This window comes from Natrix helvetica, assembly GCF_964273705.1.
Source record: "Natrix helvetica genome assembly, chromosome: 1".
Taxonomy (NCBI): Eukaryota; Metazoa; Chordata; class Lepidosauria; order Squamata; family Natricidae; genus Natrix; species Natrix helvetica.
The window spans coordinates 374,173,127-374,197,304 of record NC_138548.1 but is presented as its reverse complement, the minus strand read 5'-3'; the positions used below and the strand labels follow the sequence as shown (position 1 = coordinate 374,197,304).

Below are 24,178 nucleotides of genomic sequence, written 5' to 3'. Positions count from 1 at the left end.
TCCCAAACAATTGTTTGCTCAGTTAAAATAATAGCTGCCCCAACTCCCCACCCCTGGGTCATCACATTGTCCAGTTATGAGACGCCTGTTTGATATGGAAACAGTCCATCTCTCTCACCGGCACCTGCAGTCGTGTCCTTGATGGTTTCCAGGCTCTCACGGTCTCTGCATTCCATTTCCCCATCCCTCCCCTCCCCCACTTCAATGGCATTAAACTTTGAAAGAAGCAAAGCGGTTTAATCTTGACTGTGAGGATTTGAGAGCAAATGGATTGTCTTTGTGGGAAATGAAGCTGAACAATGTTTTTCTTTTTTACTTGTTATGCATCAGGAATAGTTCTGGGGGTGTCACTCAGGAACTTTTATCCAACAAAATCACCCCTTTCTCTGAAAGAAAGGAGGGAGATGGGAAGACAGGGATGTCCCCTAAATAAAGTCCAAGTACAGTGGCCCCAGAGAGACACTTCCTCTACTCAGCAGCCCCTTTGAAGAGACCTTTGAAGCACCTGTGCAGGAAGCCCTACATACCAACCTCCAATCTAATTACAAAGGCGTTTCTCCTCCTTTAGCCAGGAAACGGCTAGTTCCGGTGTTGACCATCCCTGTCCTCCTGCTGGTGCTTCTGATGTGGTTCTTCCAAAGCTTCCATAACTTGTAGTTATGACTATTCCAGTTCATAAATTCTTACATACTGACACCCTGCCCATAACCTCCTTACCTCTCATTCCCCAAGTGTGCCTGGTGAGGATGGGCAGGGCACTCTCCTCATAAGTAGACTACTTAGTCTACACTAATCACACCTTCTCTGCACTCTCCAAGCCCTCGGATCAGGAGGGGGGTGGTTCTTGCTTCTCATCTGACCTCTGTCTCTCATGTTCATCCTGTCTCTGTTCCTCCCTGCCTGCAGACCTTGCTAATTCCGAAAAGCCTTGCCTGGACTGACTCTGCCCTTCCCCAATTTCCTCCAAGGCCAACAGAGGTTCCCTCTGAGGAGCTAACACTTGTTGTCTCAGCGTAGGTTCAGCTTCCCATTTCTTCTTGGTCACCGGAGTTTGGACCTCATCTCTGGTCCAAGTGCAGGACTTCCAATCCAAGCTAATGAAGTCCTCCACATCATAGACATTCTGGTAACCCTCTGGCTTGTGTCCATCTTCACTCAGCTCACAGCTGATCCCGCTCCACCAACTGTGAAACCCTGTGGAGAAAATGGGCACAGAGAAGAAGTGTGACTCTCGCAGGAAGATCAGCTCCATGTCCCTGTCTTGGACCTCCTTTCTGATTTCTCCCCCCACTTTTGTATTTGAGAATTTACAGACAGTTCTGTAAACAGTCAGCTGAAAATTCAGCAGTTGTCAATGCAAAGACCAGTCCCCTCGCCCGTTCATAGGAAACCCATTACAAAGAGAGGAAGACAAATTCAGCCAAAGCAAAGTCTCAAAAAGTTGGAGGGGGAAGCAAGGAAATGGTGAAAGCAAGCTCCATTCTGTTTGTACACTTGTTGTGAGATCGGATGCCCATGTGACAGGCATGGAACATGTGTGCCCACAGCACAAGGTTGGCTTTTGTCCTTTTCATGAAAGCCCAGGAACCTGAGAATGCCTCTCTTCCTCCCAGTAGATTACTGGATTAATTGGTTCTAATGGGAAAAAAATGCTGAAATTCTTTTAACTGCACTCGGCTCATTACTCTTCTCAATTCAATTCAGAATGGAGCTGGAAGGGATCTTGGAGGTCTTCTATTCCAACCCCTTGCTCAAGCAAGAGACCCTATACCATTTCAGACAAGTAGCTGTCCACTCTATTTATATGTTTTGTAAAAAAATATTAAAATTATTATAAATCAAAAGTAGAAAAGTTAAATTTGAAATGAAACCACAAGTGTTCTTTTTAGGTATAATCTCAGGAAAACTCCACAAGAAATATCATAATTTAATGAGATATATGTGTGCTATGGTGGCCTGTCACCTCCCACTCGAAAGGTTGAAAGTTCAATCCTAGCTAGCGGCAGATGTTTCTCTCTCAGAGTGCACAAATTGCTGTGAACTCCCTGTGGCATCAGGAAGGGCATCTGGCCAGGAAATGCTCAGCTACATCTGGTCACCCTGACTCTACCCCGAATAATTAAAGGATTACAGGGTCATAAAAAGAGGTTTTTTGTAATTAGATATATGCTGACAGCAGTGAAAATCTTGACTCAATACAAGAATGAGGTATTTCTTTAGAAAAAGAGCCCAAGCACAGCAAATAAGCAGAGAGGGGAGGTCCCATGCAGGACCACCCCCAAATACTTGGTTATACTGACAGGACAGGCAACAGTCACACTTCCTTAGGAGAGTCTTTGTCTCCTTTTTAGCTCTTTGCTTCTTTGTCCTCCATTCTCTTTTCCCTCAAATGATGTGTCTACTTCTTCTGTTCTAACATGGTTTTTATACGTTAACTTTTGCTAAATGTTCCAACAGCATCAAGCGTCTCCCTATTGTTATGAATTGTATTCGATTTTTAATCTGGTGATAGCCTAATTGGTACCTTCGTTAAATTTTCTGACAGAGGCCAAGAAGGAGAAGGGAACCTGGCCACCTAAATGTTGATGGGCCACAGGTTTTTAAACAGTGAAAGTACAAAGACTGCACCTTCTGAGTCTCCAGAGCCCTGGAAGAGGGATCCTAGGTTCTCCACGGGCTCTTTGATCATTCTCACTGCAGACTCTGTTGCTTCTGCTTCAGCCAGAGCCTGCAGATCTCCAGCCCATGAGTTCCACCTTCTGAGGCTCTGCTGCCTCCCTTCTTGCCTGGACAATGTTGGTAGAGTGGCTCTGAGGACACTCCGGAGTTCACATGCTCCACAGGATGTCTTGGGCTGCAAAGAGAGAAAAATGGAGGAAGACACTATAGATCATATATGTGATGTGTGTTTTCTCTTCTCCCCTCAACTCTCCACATCAGCACAACCTTAACAGTCTCCCCCAATGCTTTTCCAAGCCCCATTCCCTTCTCCCCCTCCCCTCCAATTCTTCCTGGACAGAAACCCACCCACCCCAAATTTCCCCAGGTGCCCAATCCTGCTCCTGTTCCTTCCCTGTCTCCTTCTCCTCCCTCTGAGCTGGGCTGGATCTTCCTTGGAGAGCAGCTGGTCAGAGGTTCCCCCTCAGCAGGTACGGCTGAGCCCCAGAGGAACTCAGGAAGCCCACAATTCCTCCATGGCTGCCTTGGGGAGACTTAAATCCCCCACCCCAACAACCTTCACTGTCTTGAGTTTCAGGTATATTCCCAGCCAAGAGTTTTGTCATTTAGATTCCAGCAATGATCAGACTCACCTCTACGGTCACTTTGGGTTGGAGGATTGTCTGTGGTTGACTCTGATCTTCTGCACCACGAAGAGGGGGGAAAGCAGCCATTTCAGAAGGAATAAGATGAGAGCGAGATTTCACTTGCTGGGAGACATTTTTCCTGCCTCTCCAACACCGGCCTGATAGATGGCAAAAAAAGAGAAGCTAGTTTATTATTCAGGGAGGAACCTTTACCTGAGCTGGAGAAGGATTTATGCTACAATTGACTTTGTTTTCACCCAGCCATCTTGAGAAAGGAGAATGTGTTATCCCATTGTGTTTGTGATGGCTGAAGGGCAGAATTGTCGGTTGAGAGGATGTGCTGGACAACGAGGAAGTGAAAAGTAAAATTCTCACTTGAAGACAGCCCAGGTTCATCTTAGACCTCCTCTAGGGCATCACAATTGCTGATTGACAAGATGTGCTGACCACAGGGAGATATTAAGGAATGTGCCTGGTGACTATTGCCCAATGCTCCTCTCTGCCCCTGCTTGTCCCTTTCAGCACTGCAACTCCCCTCTTTTGTCTGTTCTAGGTGTGAACATTTTGGAATGAAAGATCCAGGGGGTTGAGTGGATGTGTTTGTTTCACTTACATATCAGGAAGAGAATCCCATTTCCCAGGATCACGGCAGCCACAATTCCCACAAGAATCCACCATGTTGTAGCTAAAGGAGGAGAAAGATGGTTCTGATTAGACAGATCCAGAGTTCCCTGAGGTGGAGATGCTGAGCAATGGAAGCATTTCTCAACCTGCTTTAGCCTCCAGGAAGGGCCCCCGCCTGAAGGAAGCCCCTCCCCTCCAGGCTGTAGATCAGGGGTCCCCAAGCCCTGGTCCATGGACTGGCACTGGGCTGCCACATGCCAGAAACCAGTCCAATCGAACAACTGAAGTCCCACCCACGGGTTTCAGGCAGCACACGAAAGGACGCCCCTTCTGGCCCACAGAAAACCCTCTCTCCATGGAACCGGTCCCTGGTGCCCAAAAGGTTGGGCGCTACTCCTTTAGATGGCAGAGGGGATGGCCTTGAAGGGCAGAAGGAAGAGCCATAACCAAGGCACTGATCAGATTAACTGGGCCAAGAAACCAGGTTAAGGGAAAATGTCAAACTCGTCCTGAGGTCCCCTGAAGACAAATGGAGCAGTGGTGGGTTCCAAGTGGTTTGGACCGGTTCGGCTGAATCGGTAGTGGTTTGGTGGCCTGGGTTGCTGGAACCGGCAGTGACCCAGGCCTGCTAGGCCCCCCATACCGGTTCTCTGGCAGAGCCATGGGGGCCGCCATCTTGTTTTGTGCTTCTGAGCATGTGCAGAATCATTTTTATTGCACATGAGCAAACAAGCAGTAGTGGCTGCTGGAACCCACCCCTGAAATGAAGGGAGGGGGAAGCGTATTCAGATTTCAAGATCCTCTAACTTTCGCTTTGTCATTCAGGTAGTCCTCCATTTATAAAGTTGAGCACAACATTTCTGTGGCCGAGGTAGCTGTTCAGTGAACTTTCCTACATCTTATGACCTTTCTTGGCATAGTTGTTAAATGAATCACTGCACTGGTTTCTTATGCCAGTCCATTTTGTTGGGTAGACAAAGGACCAGCTGAAAAGGTCATTGAATAACATGGGATAACTTGTTAAGACCAGATAATTCTACCAGAAAGGAAAACTGTTTCAGCTTCGTAGCCTCGTATCTTCTATTTCCATCTCATCTCATCTCTCCCATTGCTCAATGCAGGACTATGTATCCAAGCTCTATCTGAACAGTAGAGATGACACTTTTCCATGTCTTCATCATCCAACCTCTCACCTGTTTCCTTCTTCCAGGACAAGTGCTAAAATCCACGGGTTAGGGGGCGCAAATTACTTGCCTTGCCCCGGGTGCTGACAACCCACGCTACGCCACTGCACTAGACTATCACGTTTTTCATGACAAAATAAAGCCAATGCTTTTAACTTTTGCACGCATTGATCAAGCGCAAGTCCTTCTTGTTGCAGGTAGATCTGAGTATCATTTACTTCGGTTAGTACTGGGTTCCAAAAATGCAAGAAAGAGAAAAAAACATATGTCATTATGCAAACCAAAAGACTTCCTGCATCACCCCTGGTTTCAGAGGTTTCTTCCGGCCCATCTCTCAACGCTTCCAAAGCGTCTATTATTTTCTCAGTGTGTTCAGCAAGTACGCATACAGTGAAGTGATTCATTTAACAACTATGCCAGCAACCCAGGCCACCAAACCACTACCGATTCAGCCGAACCGGTCTAAACTGCTAGGAACCCGCCATTGCTCCATTTGTCTTCAGGGGACCTAAGGACGAGGTTGACATTTTCCCTTAACCTGGTTTCTTGGCCCAGATTATCTGATCAGTGCCTTGGTTATGGCTCTTCCTTCTGCCCTTCAAGGCCATCCCCTCTGCCATCTAAAGGAGTAGCGCCCAACCTTTTGGGCACCAGGGACCGGTTCCATGGAGAGAGGGTTCTCTGTGGGCCAGAAGGGGCGTCCTGCAGGACTGGCACTGTGCTGCCCTGCAACCTGTGGAGGGTTTTTTTTGGGGGGTGGGGCTTTCCCTTTCAAAAATAAACTTTCCAGAACAATGCTCTCACAGGGGGGAAAAACCGGTGACCTAATTTAGTTATAGAGACGCTCATTTGCCGGGAAGGCAGAGGCGTTTCGTACCGCCTAGGAAAGAAACGGGGGGGCGGCTATACTCCCGGGGCACAAACGGGATCTCGGGACTTTCCCTGCAGAGGAAGCATCTGCGAGGAGACGGAGCTGAAGAACGCGAAAGCGCAGCCCCGGGCAAGGAGCGGGGGATGGGGGGGAGGGAGAGAATCGCCGGGCTGGGCGTCGGAGTTTCGGGGAGTCGCCAAGTAGAAACGGAGGAGCCCGTAGGCAGCGAGCGATGGCGGCCAGAGAGCCTGCGGGGAGTCCGGGTCCCTCTCGGGCCTTCAGGCTTTGACCGCGGCCGGCCGGAGAAAGTGGGGTGGGATCTCTTCTACCCCCCCCCCCACCTACCCGCCTCTTGAAAAGAGACTCGTCTGAACAAATGCACACACACACACACACACACAGAGGCGAGAGTTGGCAGGTCAGATTGGTTGGGTAAATAGAATTGCACGTCCATACATTGTGGAGTGGTTTTTTTTTTGGGGGGGGGGGAAGCCATTCTTTTTTTAAAAGACAAGTTTTATTGCAATTTTTTTCCAGCATACATACTTTATGGACAAATGTGGTCCAGATCACTCTCATTACTAAACACCCTTTTCTCTTGTTCTTCATCTCATTACTATTAATTCATCTTTACACATTAACCATTGTTGACCAGAACTTTGCTATTCCAACCTCCACAGTATTATTCTCTTTACATAATTCTTTACCATTCTTATTCAATGTTTTTACGTGCAGTTAACATCACTGTATGCCCTGTTTTTCACTTTTTTTACAGTTTTTCCAGTGATTTACCCTATTTTTTCTTCTCAGAAAATATCTCACGAATTCCCCTTCTCCCAATGATTAACATTTTACATTCCCAACATTGTTTATATCACATTCAAAATTAACAGTGTTCATTTAATTATCTACTTTCACATTCTTGTTGAAGCTATTCTTGTTGAAATATGTTTATCAGTATTAAAGGGGGGGGAGGCAATCCTTGTGATGTCTGCTCTTTTCTTTTAATGCACATTTTGTTTTGTTCCCTTTTGGGGTTTTAACTTTATAAATAAAAGGAAAATATCATTGGGACCACAAGAAAAAAAAAACCCGAATGCCTCAATTAATCTTTTACGAGCACAATATTTTTTGCTGCCTGTAGCAAAGGACTCACAGGGGAAGAGCCTAATGCTGGGAAAGACTGAGGGCAAAAGAAGAAGGGGACGACAGAGAATGAGGTGGCTGGATGGAGTCACTGAAGCAGAAGGCCTGACCTTAAATGGGCTCCAGAGGATGGTAGAGGACAGGAAGGCCTGGAGGAACGATGTCCAGGGGGTCGCGATGGGTCGGACACAACTTTGCAACCAACAACAAGCAAAGGAAAAGGGACACGCACCAATGTTCCCTCTAATTTTTTTTCAGTGTGTGCGGAAAGGTATAGTGTTTGAGCGGCACATTTTCATGCCTGAGCACCTGATATTTTTTAGCCATAATTGCCATCAGAGCAGATGTTGCAGAGGGGGGCAAGGAAGTAAAGGGCCCCCTCCCTCTCCCTCAGACCCCCAGGAAGGAGGGAAGGGAAGGGAGGGGGAGGGAAAGGAAAGGAAATGGGAAAGAAGAAAAAGAAAGGAAAAGAGAAGAAAGGAAAAAGGAAAGGAAAAGAGAAAGGAAAGGAAAAAGTGAAATTAGTGAATTAGTTAATTACATAGTGAAATTAACACCAACAGTAGCATCTCTGTCTAGTTGCATTTATCTTTAAGAAAAAAAAATCAAGCAGGGTGATAGATTGCAGAACGGCTTTCAGAAGTGAGTGTCTTATCTGAGCAATATGAAGACCTTTTCTTGAGCTTTACTTCAGGAAATCAGAAGAAAGAATAATCACTTTGTAGTGAGCAGACTAACCCGATTAGTTCACTTCCAAAAGCTACAGGAAAAACATGACATTATAGAAAAACACAAAAAAGTTCTGTTTTTTTTCGCAGCTATCTGCTGTGCAAGTCACTTAGTACTGATTCATTAGCACTTCCTCAGTTATCCTGCATTTAAAAAAAAAGCTAGCAGAAAGCCCTAACATTAGCTGACTTAGGCTAGCAACATCAAAAGGGCTCTGAAAAAAAATCCAAAGAGATGAGGATTCTGCTTCCATCATTAAAGAGAGCTGTCAATTTACAATTATCAAAAACAAGATACCATTTATTTGGCCTCTGCACCAATCCATCCTCAAACATTTGCCCCATATTCATGTGAAGTAGAAATCACAGGATGAAACGGAGGCAGAAGGGGCGGGGCTTGATGTGACAGATCCTTTTTTGCGGATGCTTGAAACGTGGCTGGAGGGCGATGATGCTGCCACGTGCGCCCTTCTTGTTCATGGGAGCCGTGCTGGGCTCCTTCGTGCCCAGGAGCTGCTGCCGTGAGTGCCGGGAGAGGGACGCGTCCTGGAGGGGAGGAAGCAGAAGGGGAGTCCTGGGCTGGGTTCCCTCCCCCTCCCCTCTTAAGCTCCTTTCCATGAAGGGAAAGTCTGCCTTCCCTCGGGACGCTTCGCCTGACCCTCCTTTGGTGTTTTCATTTGTAATCAATCCATTCATTTATTTTCTTTTATTTCTTTTATCAAGCATGTATAAGGTAACAGATATAAGTGTAATCCCATGATTATGAATACAGAAACTAGATACGAATAAGTGGGGCAGTGGGACAGGGACGGTAGGGACGCTGGTGGGCTTATGCGTTCCCATTTGCATCTCTGAGAAAATAGAGAAATAGAGAGCGAAAGACTATTTTTGGTAGCCAAAACTTGGCCAAGTTCGAGTCTTGCATTACCCTGGGACTGGACTATAATGTATCTATGCAAGGGGAAGGGAGTTGGGACAGCAGAAGTGGGAAGGGACGTGGCAGTTGGTGGGGGAAAGGGGGGTGCTATTTGTAGAAGACTTTGCAGCTTTATTTTATTATATTTTTAGTCTTCCAGCTGTCCATCCCAGAGGGACCTTCAAGAGCTCAAACCTCTGGGTGGGGGCTACCCGCTACTCATCAGAAAGCAGAATCCCCTGGGAAGGGCCAGAGGGTGGGGGAGGGGCTGGGTTACCCCTTTTCCCCTCTAAACAAGGAAATGACAGGTCAATCCTCCCATCCTGGTGACACTCCCCGTGGTTGGCAAGGGGATTTGTAATTGGGGGTCAGGCATAAAAGGATACACCACAAGGAAGCAAACTAGCATCACATTCTGACGTGAAGTATTTGTACAGCTTTATAAAGGCCTTAGTAAGATCACATCTGGAATACCGCATCCAGTTTTGGTCCCCACATTACACAAAATATGTTGAGTCTTTGGAAAAAGTGCAAAGAAGATCAACTAGAATGATTAAAGGTCTGGAGACTAAAATATATGAAGAACAGTTGCAGGAACTAGATTTGGCTAGTCTAGAAAAAAGGACTAGGGGTGACATGATAGAAATATTCCAGTATTGTTATGGCCCACCAGCAGCCAGCAGAGCTGGCAGCAGATTCTGACAGTGAAGAGGTTGGGGAGGAACATGGGCCAGTCCTGGAGTCTGGGGAAGGCTCTGATGAGGGCTCTGTGTCGGAGGCAGAGAGGGGGCCAGGGCCGTCTGACAGTTATCAGCTGCCTTCAGAGTCAGACATCAGTGAGGCAGATGAGCAGCTGGAGCCTGTTCCCAGTGTGCGCATGCGCAGAGTTGCCAGATTCAGGGAACAGCTAAAGAACAGGGGTCGACTTGGGAGTAAGGCCACAGGTGGAAGGTGAATGGCCCCTCCCAGAGGAAATAAAAGAGGAGCGAAAGGGGAGTGGAGTTTGCAGGAGACAATTAGTTTACTTAATTGGTTAGTGACTCTCAGAGACTCCTTACCAAGTTTTGCAGATATCGGCCTGGCAGCTCTCCAAGCCAGATAAAGTCTGTGACTGTAAATCCTCCCTTGAAAGACTTTGCTGGATGTGAACGAGCAGAATTCAGAGTAAATCAATAAAAGGGATTTTTGTCAGATCAAGGAGTTTGCTTCATGCTCTTGGGAAGCCTCGGTCAGAACAAATATTTGAGGGCTGCCATAAAGAGGAGGGTGTCAGCCTATTTTCCAATAGGGAGGACAATTAACCAGTGGGACAGCTTTCCTTCGGAAGATCATTCCGTCCCTCTCAGATTCTCACCAATTGCCAACCAACCACCTGCTCAACTTCCTTCCCCACGAGGGAAAAGTTAGACATTGGTTGATAAGTTATTGAAAACTGTTTAGTCCGAGGTGTGTGTGTGTGTGTGTGTGTTTGCGTGTGCCACTGTCTCTTTGAAGACTGGGGGCATCCTCCCCTCTGCCAGAGAGGCCAACCCTTTGACATGGACCCATTCACAGGTTCACCTCCAAGGCTCTTTTTACAACCCAGGAGAGGTCGGGATCCAATAAACAGGTGATTAAGGTGACAGCACTGAGGGCCCTATCCACTTCCTCAAGAGGCCCCAGCTCACATGCGTCTAAGACCAGTGGTTCTCAACCTTCCCAACCCTTTAATACAGTTCCTCACGTTGTGGTGACCCCCAACCATAAAACTGGTTCCTAAGACCATCGAAAATATGTGTTTTCCGATGGTCTTAGGCGACCCCTATGAAAGGGTCATTTGACCCCAAAAGGGGTCCTGACCCACAGGCTGAGAACCACTGGTCTAGACCCTTCCAACAGACAATGCCACAGGCACCCCGGCCTCTGCTATTCAGTCCCAGTCAAGGTCAGAGCGTGTCTGAGCGACTTTTTTAACCAGGGAGACTCAGTCATTCTCAGTGGCCCAATAGATGTCCTGAGGGCTCCTCCATAACCAGGAGGGACTGGGCCTCTCTCAATAGGGTTATAGGATGGCTGCCCGAAGACACAACTTATACCAAGATTGGAGCAGGAGGAGAAAGATTCTTCCAATGCTGGAGAGCGAGTGGAAAATGTCCTTGTGTCCTTTGCTTCAAGCACTCGGTGTCTTCAGCCGCCTTCTCCCAGCAGCGCTTGGGGGGGGGGGCTGTTAAGCAACGGCAGAGGGTGAAACTACCAAGTGAGACTCCTGAACAGCCATGAAAGTCGCAACAGATGTAGAGAAACTGCGGGTGTTTATTTCTGGAGATTCTGAGAATAGCAATTGTTTGTTTGAACAACAGCTTGGAAGGTGGCTGGAGGGGCCTACCAGATCTTTGAGGGAGGGGCTTGGTCAGAGGGTTGAGGAAAACCACCATTTCTGGGCCCTTCCCCTCCTGGACTCATTAGTAGGACTGAAAAACCAGCTGGAGCCCATTGGAGGGGGGGCCCTGTGGACCCTCTTGGCCAGGCTCTCTTTCTACTTTCCAAGCGGCACCAGGAATCACACTCAGGACCCTACTGGAGGCCATGCAACCTCCTCCCTCCCCAATGCAGGAAGCCATGTTGCTGCACCCTCTCATGCCAGCCCACGTGTGAGATGCTTTTTCCTGTACAGGTGAAATTTCTGCACAGTCTTCCAGGGGAGCCCAAGGGAGAGCCCACCACAGTAATCTAACCTGAGGGGAATCACAAGAGTGTGGAGCATGGAACTGGTGCTCTCCCTAAAAAAAAGGGGGGGGATGTGGTGTAGCAGCCAAATCCGGGCAAAAGGATCCCTGGCCAGGATTTCAACCAGGAGGAGGTCTCAAAGTCTGAGTGGAGCTGACAGTGGGAGGGGGCAGATTTCAATGCAGAAAAGAGTCGAAGCCCCTTCCCCAATTGGCCCCCTTCCCTGGGGAGAGCAGATGACCAGCCTCGGTCTCCTCCTCCTCCTTTCTCCTCCTCCTCCTCTCTCCTTCCGTTCCTCCCCCTTGTCTCCCCTCATCCTCCTCCTTTCATCCCCTCCTCCTCTCTCCTTTCCTTCCTCCTCTTTCATCTCCCCTCCTTCTCCTCTCTCCTCCTCTCTCCTCCTTTTTGCTGTCCAGCAATTCTTCAGCCACCAAGTTCAGCGCTTTAATGGAGAGGAACTGGGGCTGCCCCTGGCTGGCCTCCGACCGCTTCAGGTAGAAATAGCACCGGGAGCGCCTGGGGGGAGCCTGGAAGGGGAAGGGGGTGAAGGCAGAATTATGGGGGGGGGCTGGATTGCACCTCTCTACCCTCCCCCCGAATATTATCCTTCACTGTGACAACAGCTTACTGAGCGTCCTTTTATGGCGCAGGTGTCTCTGCTGGGATGCTCTACCAAAAAGAAGCCCCGGGGTGGGGAGGGGGAAGGGATCCCTCCTGGCTGTTGATGCTCTTATGAGGATCGATGCCTGTTGTGGACCAAGTGAGGGTAGGAGCTTCCCTCCTAGTCTTGGGAGAAGAATTAGGAGGGCTTCGCTTTGGCTGCTGTCACACAATAGGCGCAACCAGGCTAAAGCTGGTTTAGTGTTCGGGCTCTTAAGACGATCGCTGCCGTTTGTGGACTTCCTCTTCCGCGCTTTTTTGTCTTCTGGCGGGGATTTTGGGAGGGGCGGAAAATGACAGCTGAGTTCCGAACGGAGGTGGCTTGCTTTCAATCTCTGGGCTCTTCGGTCACAGGCGCCAAAGGGCGCGTGGTCGGAGGGCGATGGAGCTGCAGCGGGCGCTCTTCTTGCTCCTGTGGGCTGGGCTGGGGTCCTTCGTGCCGGGCAGCCGCTGCGGTGAGTTTCTGGAAGGCTTTGCGACTTGGTGGGAGGAAATTGAAAGGGAGAGGAGGGGGACGCCTGTCCTGCCTGGGTCTCTTCTCTCCTTTCCTTCTCCTCTCTCTTCTCCCCTCCTCCTTTCTTCCCCTTCTTTTCTCTCCTTCCCCCTTCCTTCTCTCTCCTTTCCTACCGTCTACTCTCCTCTTTCTGCCGTCCTCCTCTACTCTCATTCCCTTCCTCCTCTTCTCTCTTCTCCCCTCTTTCTCTCTCCTTTCTTTCCTCCTCCTCTTTGCTGCCCAGCAATTCTTCAGCCACCAACTTCAACCCTTTAGGAACCCCTGGAGCTGACAGCTGTGCTCCAAGCTGAGGACACACGCTTTCAGTCTCTGGACGCGAAGCGGGGTCTTCGGTCGCAGGCGCGAAGGGGCGCGTGGTCGGAGGGCGGTGGAGCTGCAGGGGGCGCCCCTCTGGCTCCTGTGGGCTGGGCTGGGGTCCTTCGTGCCGGGGAGCCGCTGCGGTGAATTTCTGAACGGCTTTGTGACCTGGTGGGAGGAAACTGAAAGCGAGAGAAGCGGGGACGCCTGCCCTGCTTGGGTCTCTTTCTCCACATTCACCCTCCCTGGCAAGTTCCTTTCCCAGCGGCAAACGTCCCTCATCCCTCGTCCGTCGCTCACCCTCGTTCAAGACATTTCTGTATTTTAATTTGCAACCCATTCCTTTTTGTATCCGAGCAAAGAAATGAAAGTGAACGGGGAGTGTTAAGTCCTCGGGCTTACGACCTGGGCAGAGTTGAACTCGCTCGGGCTGCGTTGATTGGTTCCACCACAGGCGCTTAGCCCTCGGATTGGCCGACGGCTTGGTGGCGGCTCTACAAATGGCTGTCAGGCAGCCCCTGTTGCTTGTTCGTAGTTTTACGTAGCTTGTTAATAAAGGTTTGACTGCAACTTGGCGTCTGGCGTTATCTTGGCTTACGAACTAAGCATTGGCGACAAAGGTGGGATTTTCCACCACAAATTCAGTTCGCTGAGCAGAGCCCCGACCGTCAGTCATGGGGCGTCTTTTTGGAGCCTTTTGAATGTTTCCTGCAGGCGCAAGATTTGACCCAACTCTCCCCTGACAGGAAACGGGGAAGTTTTTGGAATTCCTGTGGGCTTGAAATGTTTGCAACCGCCCGCGCATTGGCCCCGCCAACCCCAGTCCATACTAATGTTCCCTCTAACCTGGGCGGGTGCGCGGCCATCCAGGTGGCAACAAAACACAGCGCAGCAGTTTCCAAGTGATCTTTAGCAGGACGGACTTTAAGCTGCAGGCGGCTAGGAGGCTTCTGTCAGCTGGGCGGGGATATTAGAGTGCCTGGACACACCCAGAGGAGGGCGGGCCTTTGGCCAACAGAAATGTGGCCGCCTAGGGTTATGATTGGGCCCCCTCCGCCGACGCGTGGCTGATTGACAGGGAGGCCGTTCCCTCCCTTCTGGATCAAAGTTACTGGGGGGGGGGGGAGCAGCGGCAACAGCAAACTCTCCGCGGGACGTGCGGAGGATGCTTCCGTGGAGGTTTGTGGGCTAAGCCCCCATGGCTGGGCTCCCCGCTGTTGGCTCCGCTTCCGAGATGCGGATGTGTGGGAGGCGCTCGCCACGCAAGCAAGTGGAAACCCACGCCGGGTGGGCACCTGTCTGAATCCAGCCTCTGCGTTCGGAGCATTGGGGCTCGAGGTTTTTTCCGCAGGAAGGGGGAGTCGAGCTGGTGCTCCGCGGATTTTATTTGATTTTATTGCTGGAAAAGAAAAAGAAAACAGAGGCTTCTTGCGCCGCCTAGACCAGAAACTCAAAATCCGGAAAATTAACCTTGTTTAGGAAAGTTTTGCGCTGATGGAAAAATAGTGTTTTCCAGTGAAAGTTTTTCCTACTTTTCCTTGTTTACTTTTTTGGCCTCTATTCCTTCTCTTCTCTCCTCTTTTCTTTCTTTTTTCTTTCTTTCCTTCCTTCCTTCCTTCCTTCCTTCCTTCCTTCCTTCTTCCTTTCCTTTCCTCTTTCTCATTCTCTCTCTCTCTTTTTTCTGCCTCTTATCCTCCCTCCCTCCTCTCCCCTTTCTTTTTCTCTTTCTCCTCTTTCCTTTTTTGTCTCTCTGTCTCTCTCTGAATGTGTGTCTCTCTCTGTCCCTTCCTTCCTTCCTCCCCCTCCCTCCTCTCCCCTCTTTGTTTGTTTCTTTATGTGCCCCAGTTGCTAATCTACATCAATTGGTAATTTATTCATAACTTGCTAATATCACTGCAGACTATTGGATAGTAAGGAGGGAAGTATAAAGCATATAACTTTGGGCTCAATTATGGCCGTAGATTGAGGACTACCTGTATAGGGAGATTTCTTTACTTAATGGATATTTACATGGTAGAATTGAGTTTCAAATAACACTGATTTCGTTGTTGTCTTGGGTGACATCTATGAAAAAATTCAGGTGCTCAGGCATGAAAATGTGCTGCTCAAACACTAGACTTTTCCGCTCACAGTGAAAAAAAATTAGAGGGAACATTCGGGGAGTCCCTTCGGGGAGAGGGGGCGGTCTAGAAGTCTAATAGACTAAACTAAACTAAACATTGTCTGGAAGGCTTTGCGACCAGGTGGGAGGAGATTGAAAGGGAGAGGAGGGGGACGCCCGTCCTGCCTGGGTCTCTTCCTGCACATTCACCCTCCGTCTCGTTCCTTTCCCAGCGGGAAACGCCTCCCTCCCCTCGTCCTTCGCTCAGCCTCGTTCCAGAACTTTTTTGTATTCTCATTGTAATTCCTATTTGTATTTGAGCAAGGAAGTAAACAACGAAAGGCGGACGTTCAGATTCAGAGCCGCCATTAGTTTCCTCTTTTTTAAAAAAAAATAAAATCCTGTTATCAACATATGAGACACACGCACAAAACAAGGAAGGTTTGAATAATTTATGGCTTCTGTGGGACAATATAACATTTGGTGTTTTGATTTATCATCAATTCTAAATAAAATTATAAACAAGGAGTGAACGTCACCAGCGAATGTTTACAACCCAAGGACCAGGACTACTACTACTACTACTCCCTATCCCGCCCCTCCTTCCAGTCTGCCAAAGGCTGAGCCTCCAATCAGCTCCCTCTTGAGGAAAGAAAAAGCCATTTTGCAAAGCGCCCGAAGGCCAGACAAGGAAGAATAGATAGAAACTGAACAAGGAGAGATTAAACCTGGAAATAAGGAGGAACTTTCTGACAGTGAAGACAATCAACCCATGGAACATAAGTTGCCTTAGGAAGGTGTGGGAGCTTCGTCACTGGAGGCTTTCAAGAAGAGACTGGACTGGCATTTGTCAGAAATGGTGTAGGCTCTTCTGCTTGGGCAGGGGTTCGACTAGATGACCAACAAGGTCCCTTCCAACTCTATTAATCTGTATCTAACTCAGGATGAGTTTGTCTTTCTCTGTGTGGTGCAGCTTCCCGGACTCTGAAGTCTCCATACTCTCTACTCTGCTGTGAAACTACCGGTACAAGTAGCTTGTGTCCTGCTGTGCAGTGGGTATTGAGTGGCGAAGAACATGCAGTGTTCTGTTATTTGTTAACTAACATAATTACTTTGTATTTTAATTTGATGTATTTAATTTGATTTGATTTCTCACTTTTTTCTTCTGATAGAAGTTGTTATGGGATCAAGTTACAGAAGTGGTCATAGTTTTTATTCATAGCATTATCTGGAACTGGAGATGTCAACATCATTTCTTGCAAATTACTCCATGTTTATATTAAATTTTCTATAGCCACTTCCTGCTATTGGACCAGTCTGTACCAGGAACTCACTGAACTATTGGGATTCCAAAAGGAAGTTTGGGGCTATTAACGATGAATTAAGGTATTCGTCGTTGTTTGGAGGAGATAGTCATATCCTTGGACTGAATCGCACCTTAGCAGCCTCCTTAGACAGCTGAAAGCTCCTTGATCCTCTGAGGAGCAAAAGTGAAGGCAGAAGAGGAATCTGGAACACTGCTGGAGGAACACGAGGAGTGAATCTAATCAACACAGCAAGATGCTTTCTTAAGAATTATCTTGTGACAGTAAGAGCAGCAAAACACAATTCTTCCCCTTCCAATATACGTACATATATGGCGACAGACCTCCAGTGGCCTTGTTTGGGTTAACCCAATCCTCCCTGGGAAAGAAGAGAACTCTGTGAAATGCTTCCTTGACTGAAGAAACTTCACTTCCAGCTTTCAAAGTTTATTAGCTTTTAACATTCCTAAACAGATAAACAAGTTGGAGACTAGCTCTCAAGAAGAAAAGTGTGTTAGTGCAACTTGGGATCTGGCTTCTCTCTTTCGTGAACTCTAAGCAACCTTTTTTCCTTACCAAATATGCCCCTTCTGATGTCAGGCCTCATTTTAATGAACATGTGTGGTATTGTGGGATGCAAATATGTAACATGTTTGACTGTGTGGGACTGATTTCCTATTCAAAGGGGAGGCTATGCGTATTCTGCCCAATCAACTTTCCTCTTGCATTTTCTTTGTGGTGTTAACTATAAAAAACATGGGGCTTGAGGTTCTCACTTCCTTTACATAGAGAGACCCCACTTTATCAGGGTACCCTAATAAACTGCTTTTAAATGATCTTCCGACTCAGTTGCTTATTGGGAAGGTAAACTGAGGCAGACCCTAGAACCAGATTTTGCTTTCAGTATGTAGGGTCAGATGGGGGTCAGCTCCACCAGCAACTGTGTGAACCCAGAGGTTCCCCTCACCAGATGTGCCCAGCTGTTTCCAAGGCCAGCCAAGAGTTGCTTGAAAACTTCTTTCAGGGTTAATCTCATGACTGGAATCCTCCAAAGCACAGCAGATGGTTGGTCTCCTGTTTGAGGGCTGCTTTTCATGACAGCATCAAGGGAGGAGCTGGAGCTGCAGACACCCCCCCCCCCAAATTACCTGTTATGTATTGAGATGAATAGTTGAAACTGGCTGCTGAAGTCAGGTCTGCTATTGAAGCAGCAAAATACTTCAATCTGATTGGTTGGCTGGGTGACAGCTTCCTGTGAATGCAGCACTGTCAGCCAGGCTTATGAACTAATAAAAAAGAGGTTTGCTGAATTCACTCTGACTTCGTCTCCATTCTCACCCTGAACTTCACATTACCCTTTATGCTGTTCTCTTTTCAGGCTCCTCCAGGCACTTCCTGTCCTACTCCTACCTGGAGGTGTCGGAGTCCAATCAGAGGCTGCCCCAGTTCAGCACCATGGTCCTCCTGGATGATGAGCCCATCGCTCAATATGACATTCCCACCAGGAAGATGGTTCCTCTGGTGCCCTGGATGGAGGTGGAGGAGGCGAAGACATTTGTGGTACCTGAGAGGGTGTTCAGAGCTGACCTGGAGTGGTTATCAGAACTCCACCCCCAGACTGGAGGTAAGCAAAGGCAGGTCTGCCTTAAAGTTCCAAATTCTCCCTCAAATCTCACTTTCCCACCTCTTGTCACTTTGGTTAATGGGAAAAGAGGCAAGAAAGTGAGAGCTTAGGGGGTTGAGATAAACCCTGTGCCAAAGCTCTGACTAAAACTCAACCAAATCATAATTCTGAGACTTGAACCTTCCTCAAAGAACTTCTTTATTGGCTACAGCATATCGGCACGAGTGAAAGCAAAACCAACTCTAAATGTTCCCCGCGGTTTCAGTATAATCAAAAGAGTAAATGATTCCCTCCCCAAGTGTCACCTGTCACATTCTCCAATTAGGTTAATTGGAGAGCTTCTTAGACTCCTCCTCTCCCTCTCCACCTCTGGACTCAACCTTGGTTCCTACAGGTTGAAGATGGTGGAGGCAACAATCCTTGTGGCCCCTGAAATCCCAAAGGTGCTTTTTCCAAAAGTCCAAAAGTTTTGATAAAAAGCAGCTTTGGGACAACCATGACCTACCTAGATGATTGAAAACCTTCAAAGCCGGCAAAAAATAGAAAGTAGGTGGCTTGAACCTTGGATGGTTGACATGATATGGAAAGGAAAATATCGCTTGAACACCAATGGCTGCAAGGAGCATAATGGTGAGATATCCTTTCCTGTAAAGCAGGGGTGTCAAATTCAAGGCCCCCGATCTGGATCTGCCCCACAGAGTGCTTAGATCTGGCTCAGGGGGCCGACCTGGAAATATCAAAGGACCGGCCCACAGTACCTCTGCCAGCCAGAAACAAGCCGCACACAACCTCCCGCAGCCCATTTTCAGCAGGCAGAGTGCTGCAGCGATCCAGGCCTGCCATGCCCCCGAACTGGTTCCCCAGTCTCTTCTCCCATAGCCGGCACTTTTCTCCGCATGCGCAGAACAGTTTTCACAAACGCCCTCTCTCAGCGAACTAGTAGTAAACCGATTAGGAACCCACCACTGCAACCACCCCCAACCCTCTGAGATCAAACACAACCCTCATGCAGCCCTCAATGAAATCAAGTTTGAGACCCCGGTGTAGAAAAAAGAAAGCACCCTTCACCTGCTCCAAGATCTCCGTCTCTTGTTCTTCATGATCTGGCCCTAGCCCAAAAGATTAAGTTCAGTCCCTGATCACACAAAAGCGATTCCCCCTACCCTGCTGTAAGAAAGAGGAGAGGAAAGATCCATTTTCAGCACTTTCATTGCATCAACGACCCTGTCTAGCCATCTCATCCTCTGCCGTCCCCTTCTCCTTTCTCCTTCCATCTTTCCCAACATCAAGGTTTTCTCCAATTAGTCCTCTTTTCTCATTTGGTGGCTAAAGTATTTGTTCTGACCCAGGCTTCCCAAGAGCAAATTCCTTGTCCCGACAAATTTGATTAATTGACTGGGAATTCTGCTCATTCACATCCAGCAAAGCCTTTCAAGGGAGGATTTACAGTCACAGACCTTCACTGGTTTGGAGAGTTGCCAGGCCGATATCTGCAAAACGTGGCAAGGAGTCTCAGAGAGTCATGAACCAATTAAGCAAACTTATTGTCTCCTGCAAACTCCACTCCCCTTTCGCTCCTCTTTTATTTGCTCTGGGAGGGGCCATTCATCATCCACTTGTAACCTTACTCCCAAGCCAACCCCTGTTCTTTAGCTGTTCCCTTGTCTGGCAACTCTGTGCATGTGCACACTGGGAACAGGCTCCAGCTATTTGTCTGCCTCACTGATATCTGATTCTGAAGGTAGCTGATAACTGGCATATGGCTCTGGCCCCATCTCTGCCTCCAACAAAGAGCCCTCATCGGAGGCTTCCTCAGACTCCAGGACTGGCCCATGTTCCTCCCCAACCTCCTCACTCTCTGAATCAGCTGCCAGCTCTGGTGGGCCACAACAGTATTGCAGCTTCAAGCTCAGCTGGTGGGATGGAAATAAACATTTGAATCAATGGTGAGGTGTCCAGGCAAGAGGAACTCTGGATTATTCCTATCCCATCTTTCAGGGCTTCACACCTGGCAGGTGAGTTTGGGCTGTGAGCTCAGAGAAGACGGGAGCAAAGGAGGGTTTTTGCACTATGGCTACAATGGGATGGACTTCATCAGCTTCGACAAGGAGACCCTGAGATGGGTAGCAGCTCAGCCCCAGGCCCAGAAGGTCAAGGAGAAGTGGGAGGATGATACAAGGAGGTCCCAGAGGAATATAGTCTACCTGGAGGAGACCTGCATTGAGTGGCTGCAGAGATACCTCTCCCAACAGAAGGAGGCTCTTCTTCAGACAGGTGAGTCACCAAATGGGCAATTTTTTTCTGGGGTCCCTCCACCCTCGCTCCCCCAATATTTTTCTGCACCTTCACATGCCAGACAGGAAGAGATTTGGGCACTTACCAAATCAAACTACAGAAGGATGGCACTGGGGAAACATCTACAATGCCCCCTAAAATAAGTTTTTCAAAGATAAAAACGAATGAAACTAATTAAGCAAGAGATAGAGGCTGATCCATTGGCATTTCCATGAGAAAATTTTGCAGAGCAAAAGAAAGTCTAATTCTCACATCCAGCTGAACCAAAAGATGATTTTCCTCTTAATTTCCATCTGGAACAATTTGAACAAATTCAATGTGGGATATCCAAACTAAATCAGCCCCCAAGCAGTGCAATTATTTTGGTATGTGTCCCTTTCAAAAGGAAAGCTAAAGAGTTCAGTGCCCCCATCTTTTGAGGGTCCCAGAGATTCAGGAGAGGAGAGGGAGCAGTGGGAGAAGATGACCAAATGAGGTCTTAGCTATCTACTAAATTGTCTTGACACAAAGACCAGAAAATGCTGAGAACTTTGTTGTTGCTGTTTCTGCAGAGGCCCCAGTGGGGAAAGTGACTTCTAAGGTGGTGGATGACAGCCTGGAGGTCCTCACCTGCCAGGCCTTTGGCTTCTACCCCAAGGAGATCTGGACCACCTGGACCAGGGATGGAGAGGTCTGCCAGTATGAGACCCTCCATAGAAACGTGGCCCCCAACTCAGATGGGACCTATTATGTCCAGCTCAGCATTGAGATCGACCCCAAGGAGAGGGAACGTTTTCAGTGTCACCTGGAGCACGAGGGCTTGCAGGAGCCCCTGGTCTTGGCTTTGAAGGAGGAAAGAGGAGAGAGACAAAGTGGTTATGACACATCACATGTTGGTGAGATGGGTGGCATCTATATTTATTAAATAAATAAATAAAATGTGTAGGTTATTCATCAATGTTGGCTTGTTTTCTGCTATGTCATCTAAAATTTTCCGAAGGAAAGGAGGAAATTTAGGGCTGTGTCCAGTGGTGGTAAAGAAGTGATTATTGAGAGTGGAGTTGGAAATGGAGACTTAAAAATAAAGGTATGAGAATATGATATGGAGATAGAAGATATGAGAAATATGAAACACGGTTTTGTTTTCTGGCAGAATTACCTGATGGGATAAGTTGCACCAGGTCGTTCAATGTCCCTTTCAGCAGGGGAGACTGGTTTTTTTTTAAATTAATAACGTTTTTTAATTTGTTATTTTTATACATCTTATTGCATTAATGGTTTGATTCCTGGGTGTCATACAGTTCAATACAAATAAACGTAACAGTATTATTCTTAATAATTACTTTTCATTTTTCGTTTTACTAATACAGAACTTCTGCTATCATCTTTCATTTCTAAACCTTCTCATGTTTCTGTCATATGTTGTATCATCTTAACATCTTTTTATACTATTTATTACTTATCTCTACCTCTATCTTAGTCTTCCCCCCCTTCTCCTATCATTCTAATATTCTATTTATTATTTATTTATTGAATTTATAGACCGCCCCCTCTCTCCAAAGGGACTCGGGGCGGTGCACAGACAGAATTGCTAAAAAACCCGTATACACAATAAGAAAATATTAGAAACCCCTTAAAAACAAATTAATAAATAATAAATTCTAATATTCAAAGATATGATCTTTACTTTTTTCATTATTCAATATTTAAATATGCACTTCTAACATCAGTCATGATCTTTCAAACATTTAGTGTATATTCATTGTTAATCACATTTTTACATATTTAATATTTTCCCAACCCTTCAATCCTTATGTTTCTGATATTAATACTCTTGTTTTCATTGAAATGTGTTCTTTCTTTGTCTAATCTCAAATTACTTAATCCTAGCTTTTCACTGTTAATCACCTTTTAATACATATTTAATAATACCCTTATACAAATTCTATTTATTTAATTTACAAACTATTTTTCAACCTATATAACAGGGGTGGCGAACAAGTTCGACAAAAAGAGCCAAAATTTTAAACTGTGAGAGTCAGAGAGCCACACCACGCAGTGACCTGCCAAAACAGACAAACACTCACACAAAAGCATATAATTTTAACAATAATATATTAAACACATAATATAACATGCTCAGTCAGGTGTTTTTTGTTATAAATTTTTATAAACCCATTAGAGCTGCAACGGAAGGCAACGGAAATATTTTTAGACACAAAGCTTTTGACAAGTTAAAATTCACAGTAAATGGAATAATCTCTACAATCTTTTAATATGGAAAGTCAAAGGCAAGGATGGGCATTTTCTCTTTTATTATTTATAATTGGTTAGGACAGGGGTGTCCAAACTTGGCTGGGGAATTCTGGGAGTTGAAGTCCACAAGTCTTAAAGTTCCCAAGTTTGGACACCCCTGGGTTAGGAGGTCCTGGCGGGCCAGAACTGAAAAGCTAAACAAATATTTCAGCTAAAGATTCAGGTAGAAAGAGATACAAGATGAAATGCTATGCAAATGATATAGTAGTAACGATTATGCAAACACAAAGCTCCATAAGATACTAATGGCAGAATCCAAAGATTTTTGGCTACCTTTTAGAGATAAAAAATTAAATGAAAAGTAAGATAATAAGGCATTCAATTTCCAATGAAAAAAAATGAAAAGGGGGATTGGGATATGAGAAAAATATAGTGAAATATCTAGAACTCTCATTTAATAGGATATAATAATAATACATTTGAAAACAATTATAACAAATTATTGAATGAAATGAACAATTCCTTGAAACTTAGATATTATCTAAGATAAATGTTTTATTCCAAATGGCACCAACTGGAAGCTGGGTGGTGGGGTGGGGGAGCAAGATTCAAAATCATATAAGATTCAAAAGAAAGATATAGAGGAGCAGCATTTCTTAATCTTAGACTGGATTCTATGGGTTTGGTATATCTGCAAATGATTGGCAGATCACCAATCTTTTCCAACTTCCAGTATTTTAAGTTAAATGAAATGTTAAAAATTTAGAAAGATCTCTGCCATAGCCACCATTCTGATAATTGCTTGTCTTTTAACTTCAGTATAATGATTAATTCATTGCATTTGAATTAATCTATTTCCTTGGACACTTTGATCTCTAGTAACTAAGATATAAGTTTGTATTTTTTAAAATATAGAATACTTGATTCATGATGAGGTGCAATAGGTGACTGACAATACTGCTACAACCTTCCTCTGACTACTTAGCATTTTATTCTGATTAGCAAAGTTCAAGTTCTAAGGGCTGGGTTTTTTGTATTTTTTTTAAAAAGTGGACTCCACAACCCAAAGTCTCCATTCCCCTAATTATTACCCATCTTCCACTTCATCTTAACTTAAATATACTTAAATATTTACAAAATCTTAAGGGGTGTACTCACTTCTGTGATAACACTGAAGAAATGACACTTGTATGTGCATGTATATGTTACGGTGAAAGACCGAAATTGGTGAATGTCGACATTCACCAATCTCGCTTGGTGAATGTCCGAAATATTTGCTAAATGCCCTTATTTCTGACTTACACCGGTGAATGTCGACATTCACCAAGTACGTTTCCACCTCTCTTTGGGGAGGAGGAGAGCCAGAGGGTCGCCTCTCTTTGGGGAGGAAAGTACGTTTCCCCCTCTCTTTGGGGAGGAGGAGAGCCAGAGGATCGCCTCTCTTTGGGGAGGAAAGTACGTTTCCCCCTCTCTTTGGGGAGGAGGAGAGCCAGAGGGTATACATATATTTCCTGCACGCAGTGATTTCTAGAAACAACACCTGCTCGTCTCAGTGGGAAAGACCCACGCATCCCAGATGCGAAGACAGTCCAAGTGGTCTCTCCTTCTGTCTCTCTCTCTCCCTCATCTCTCTCTCTCTCTCTCTCTCTCTCTCTCTCTCTGCCTTTC

The 24,178-nt window shown here is 46.6% G+C and overlaps 3 protein-coding genes and 1 long non-coding RNA gene across 6 annotated transcripts in view; 2 read left to right on the top strand and 2 right to left on the bottom strand.

The window, feature by feature from the left end:
• Positions 1-24,178, top strand: part of LOC309383765 (uncharacterized protein) — a 141,646-nt gene that overhangs the window by 99,574 nt on the left and 17,894 nt on the right. The window lies entirely within an intron of this gene.
• The window catches only part of LOC309383778 (major histocompatibility complex class I-related gene protein-like), a 140,309-nt gene continuing 116,763 nt past the window's right edge, over positions 633-24,178 (bottom strand). Inside the window, exons 5-8 of one of the 3 annotated variants that reach the window (XM_081936652.1) lie at positions 3,919-3,990; positions 3,312-3,463; positions 2,629-2,854; positions 633-1,194 (exon numbers count right to left, since the gene is read on the bottom strand). In XM_081936652.1, coding sequence (XP_081792778.1) covers positions 827-1,194; positions 2,629-2,854; positions 3,312-3,463; positions 3,919-3,990 — 818 coding nt within the window. In that variant the 3' untranslated portion in view covers positions 633-826. The remainder of the gene's footprint in view (positions 1,195-2,628; positions 2,855-3,311; positions 3,464-3,918; positions 3,991-24,178) is intronic. The other 2 variants (XM_081936653.1, XM_081936654.1) reach the window with 2 other exon arrangements.
• Positions 12,392-21,738, top strand: LOC309383808 (major histocompatibility complex class I-related gene protein-like). Its single transcript, XM_081936742.1, has 4 exons — positions 12,392-12,595; positions 17,735-17,980; positions 19,979-20,254; positions 20,827-21,738. Exons 1-4 carry the CDS (start codon positions 12,523-12,525, stop codon positions 21,177-21,179), a joined length of 948 nt encoding a protein of 315 aa, XP_081792868.1. The 5' UTR covers positions 12,392-12,522; the 3' UTR covers positions 21,180-21,738.
• Positions 12,863-24,178, bottom strand: part of LOC309383827 — a 35,520-nt gene continuing 24,204 nt past the window's right edge. Inside the window, exons 2-3 of the long non-coding RNA XR_014173929.1 lie at positions 13,837-14,350; positions 12,863-13,158 (exon numbers count right to left, since the gene is read on the bottom strand). This is a non-coding gene — a long non-coding RNA (uncharacterized lncRNA). The remainder of the gene's footprint in view (positions 13,159-13,836; positions 14,351-24,178) is intronic.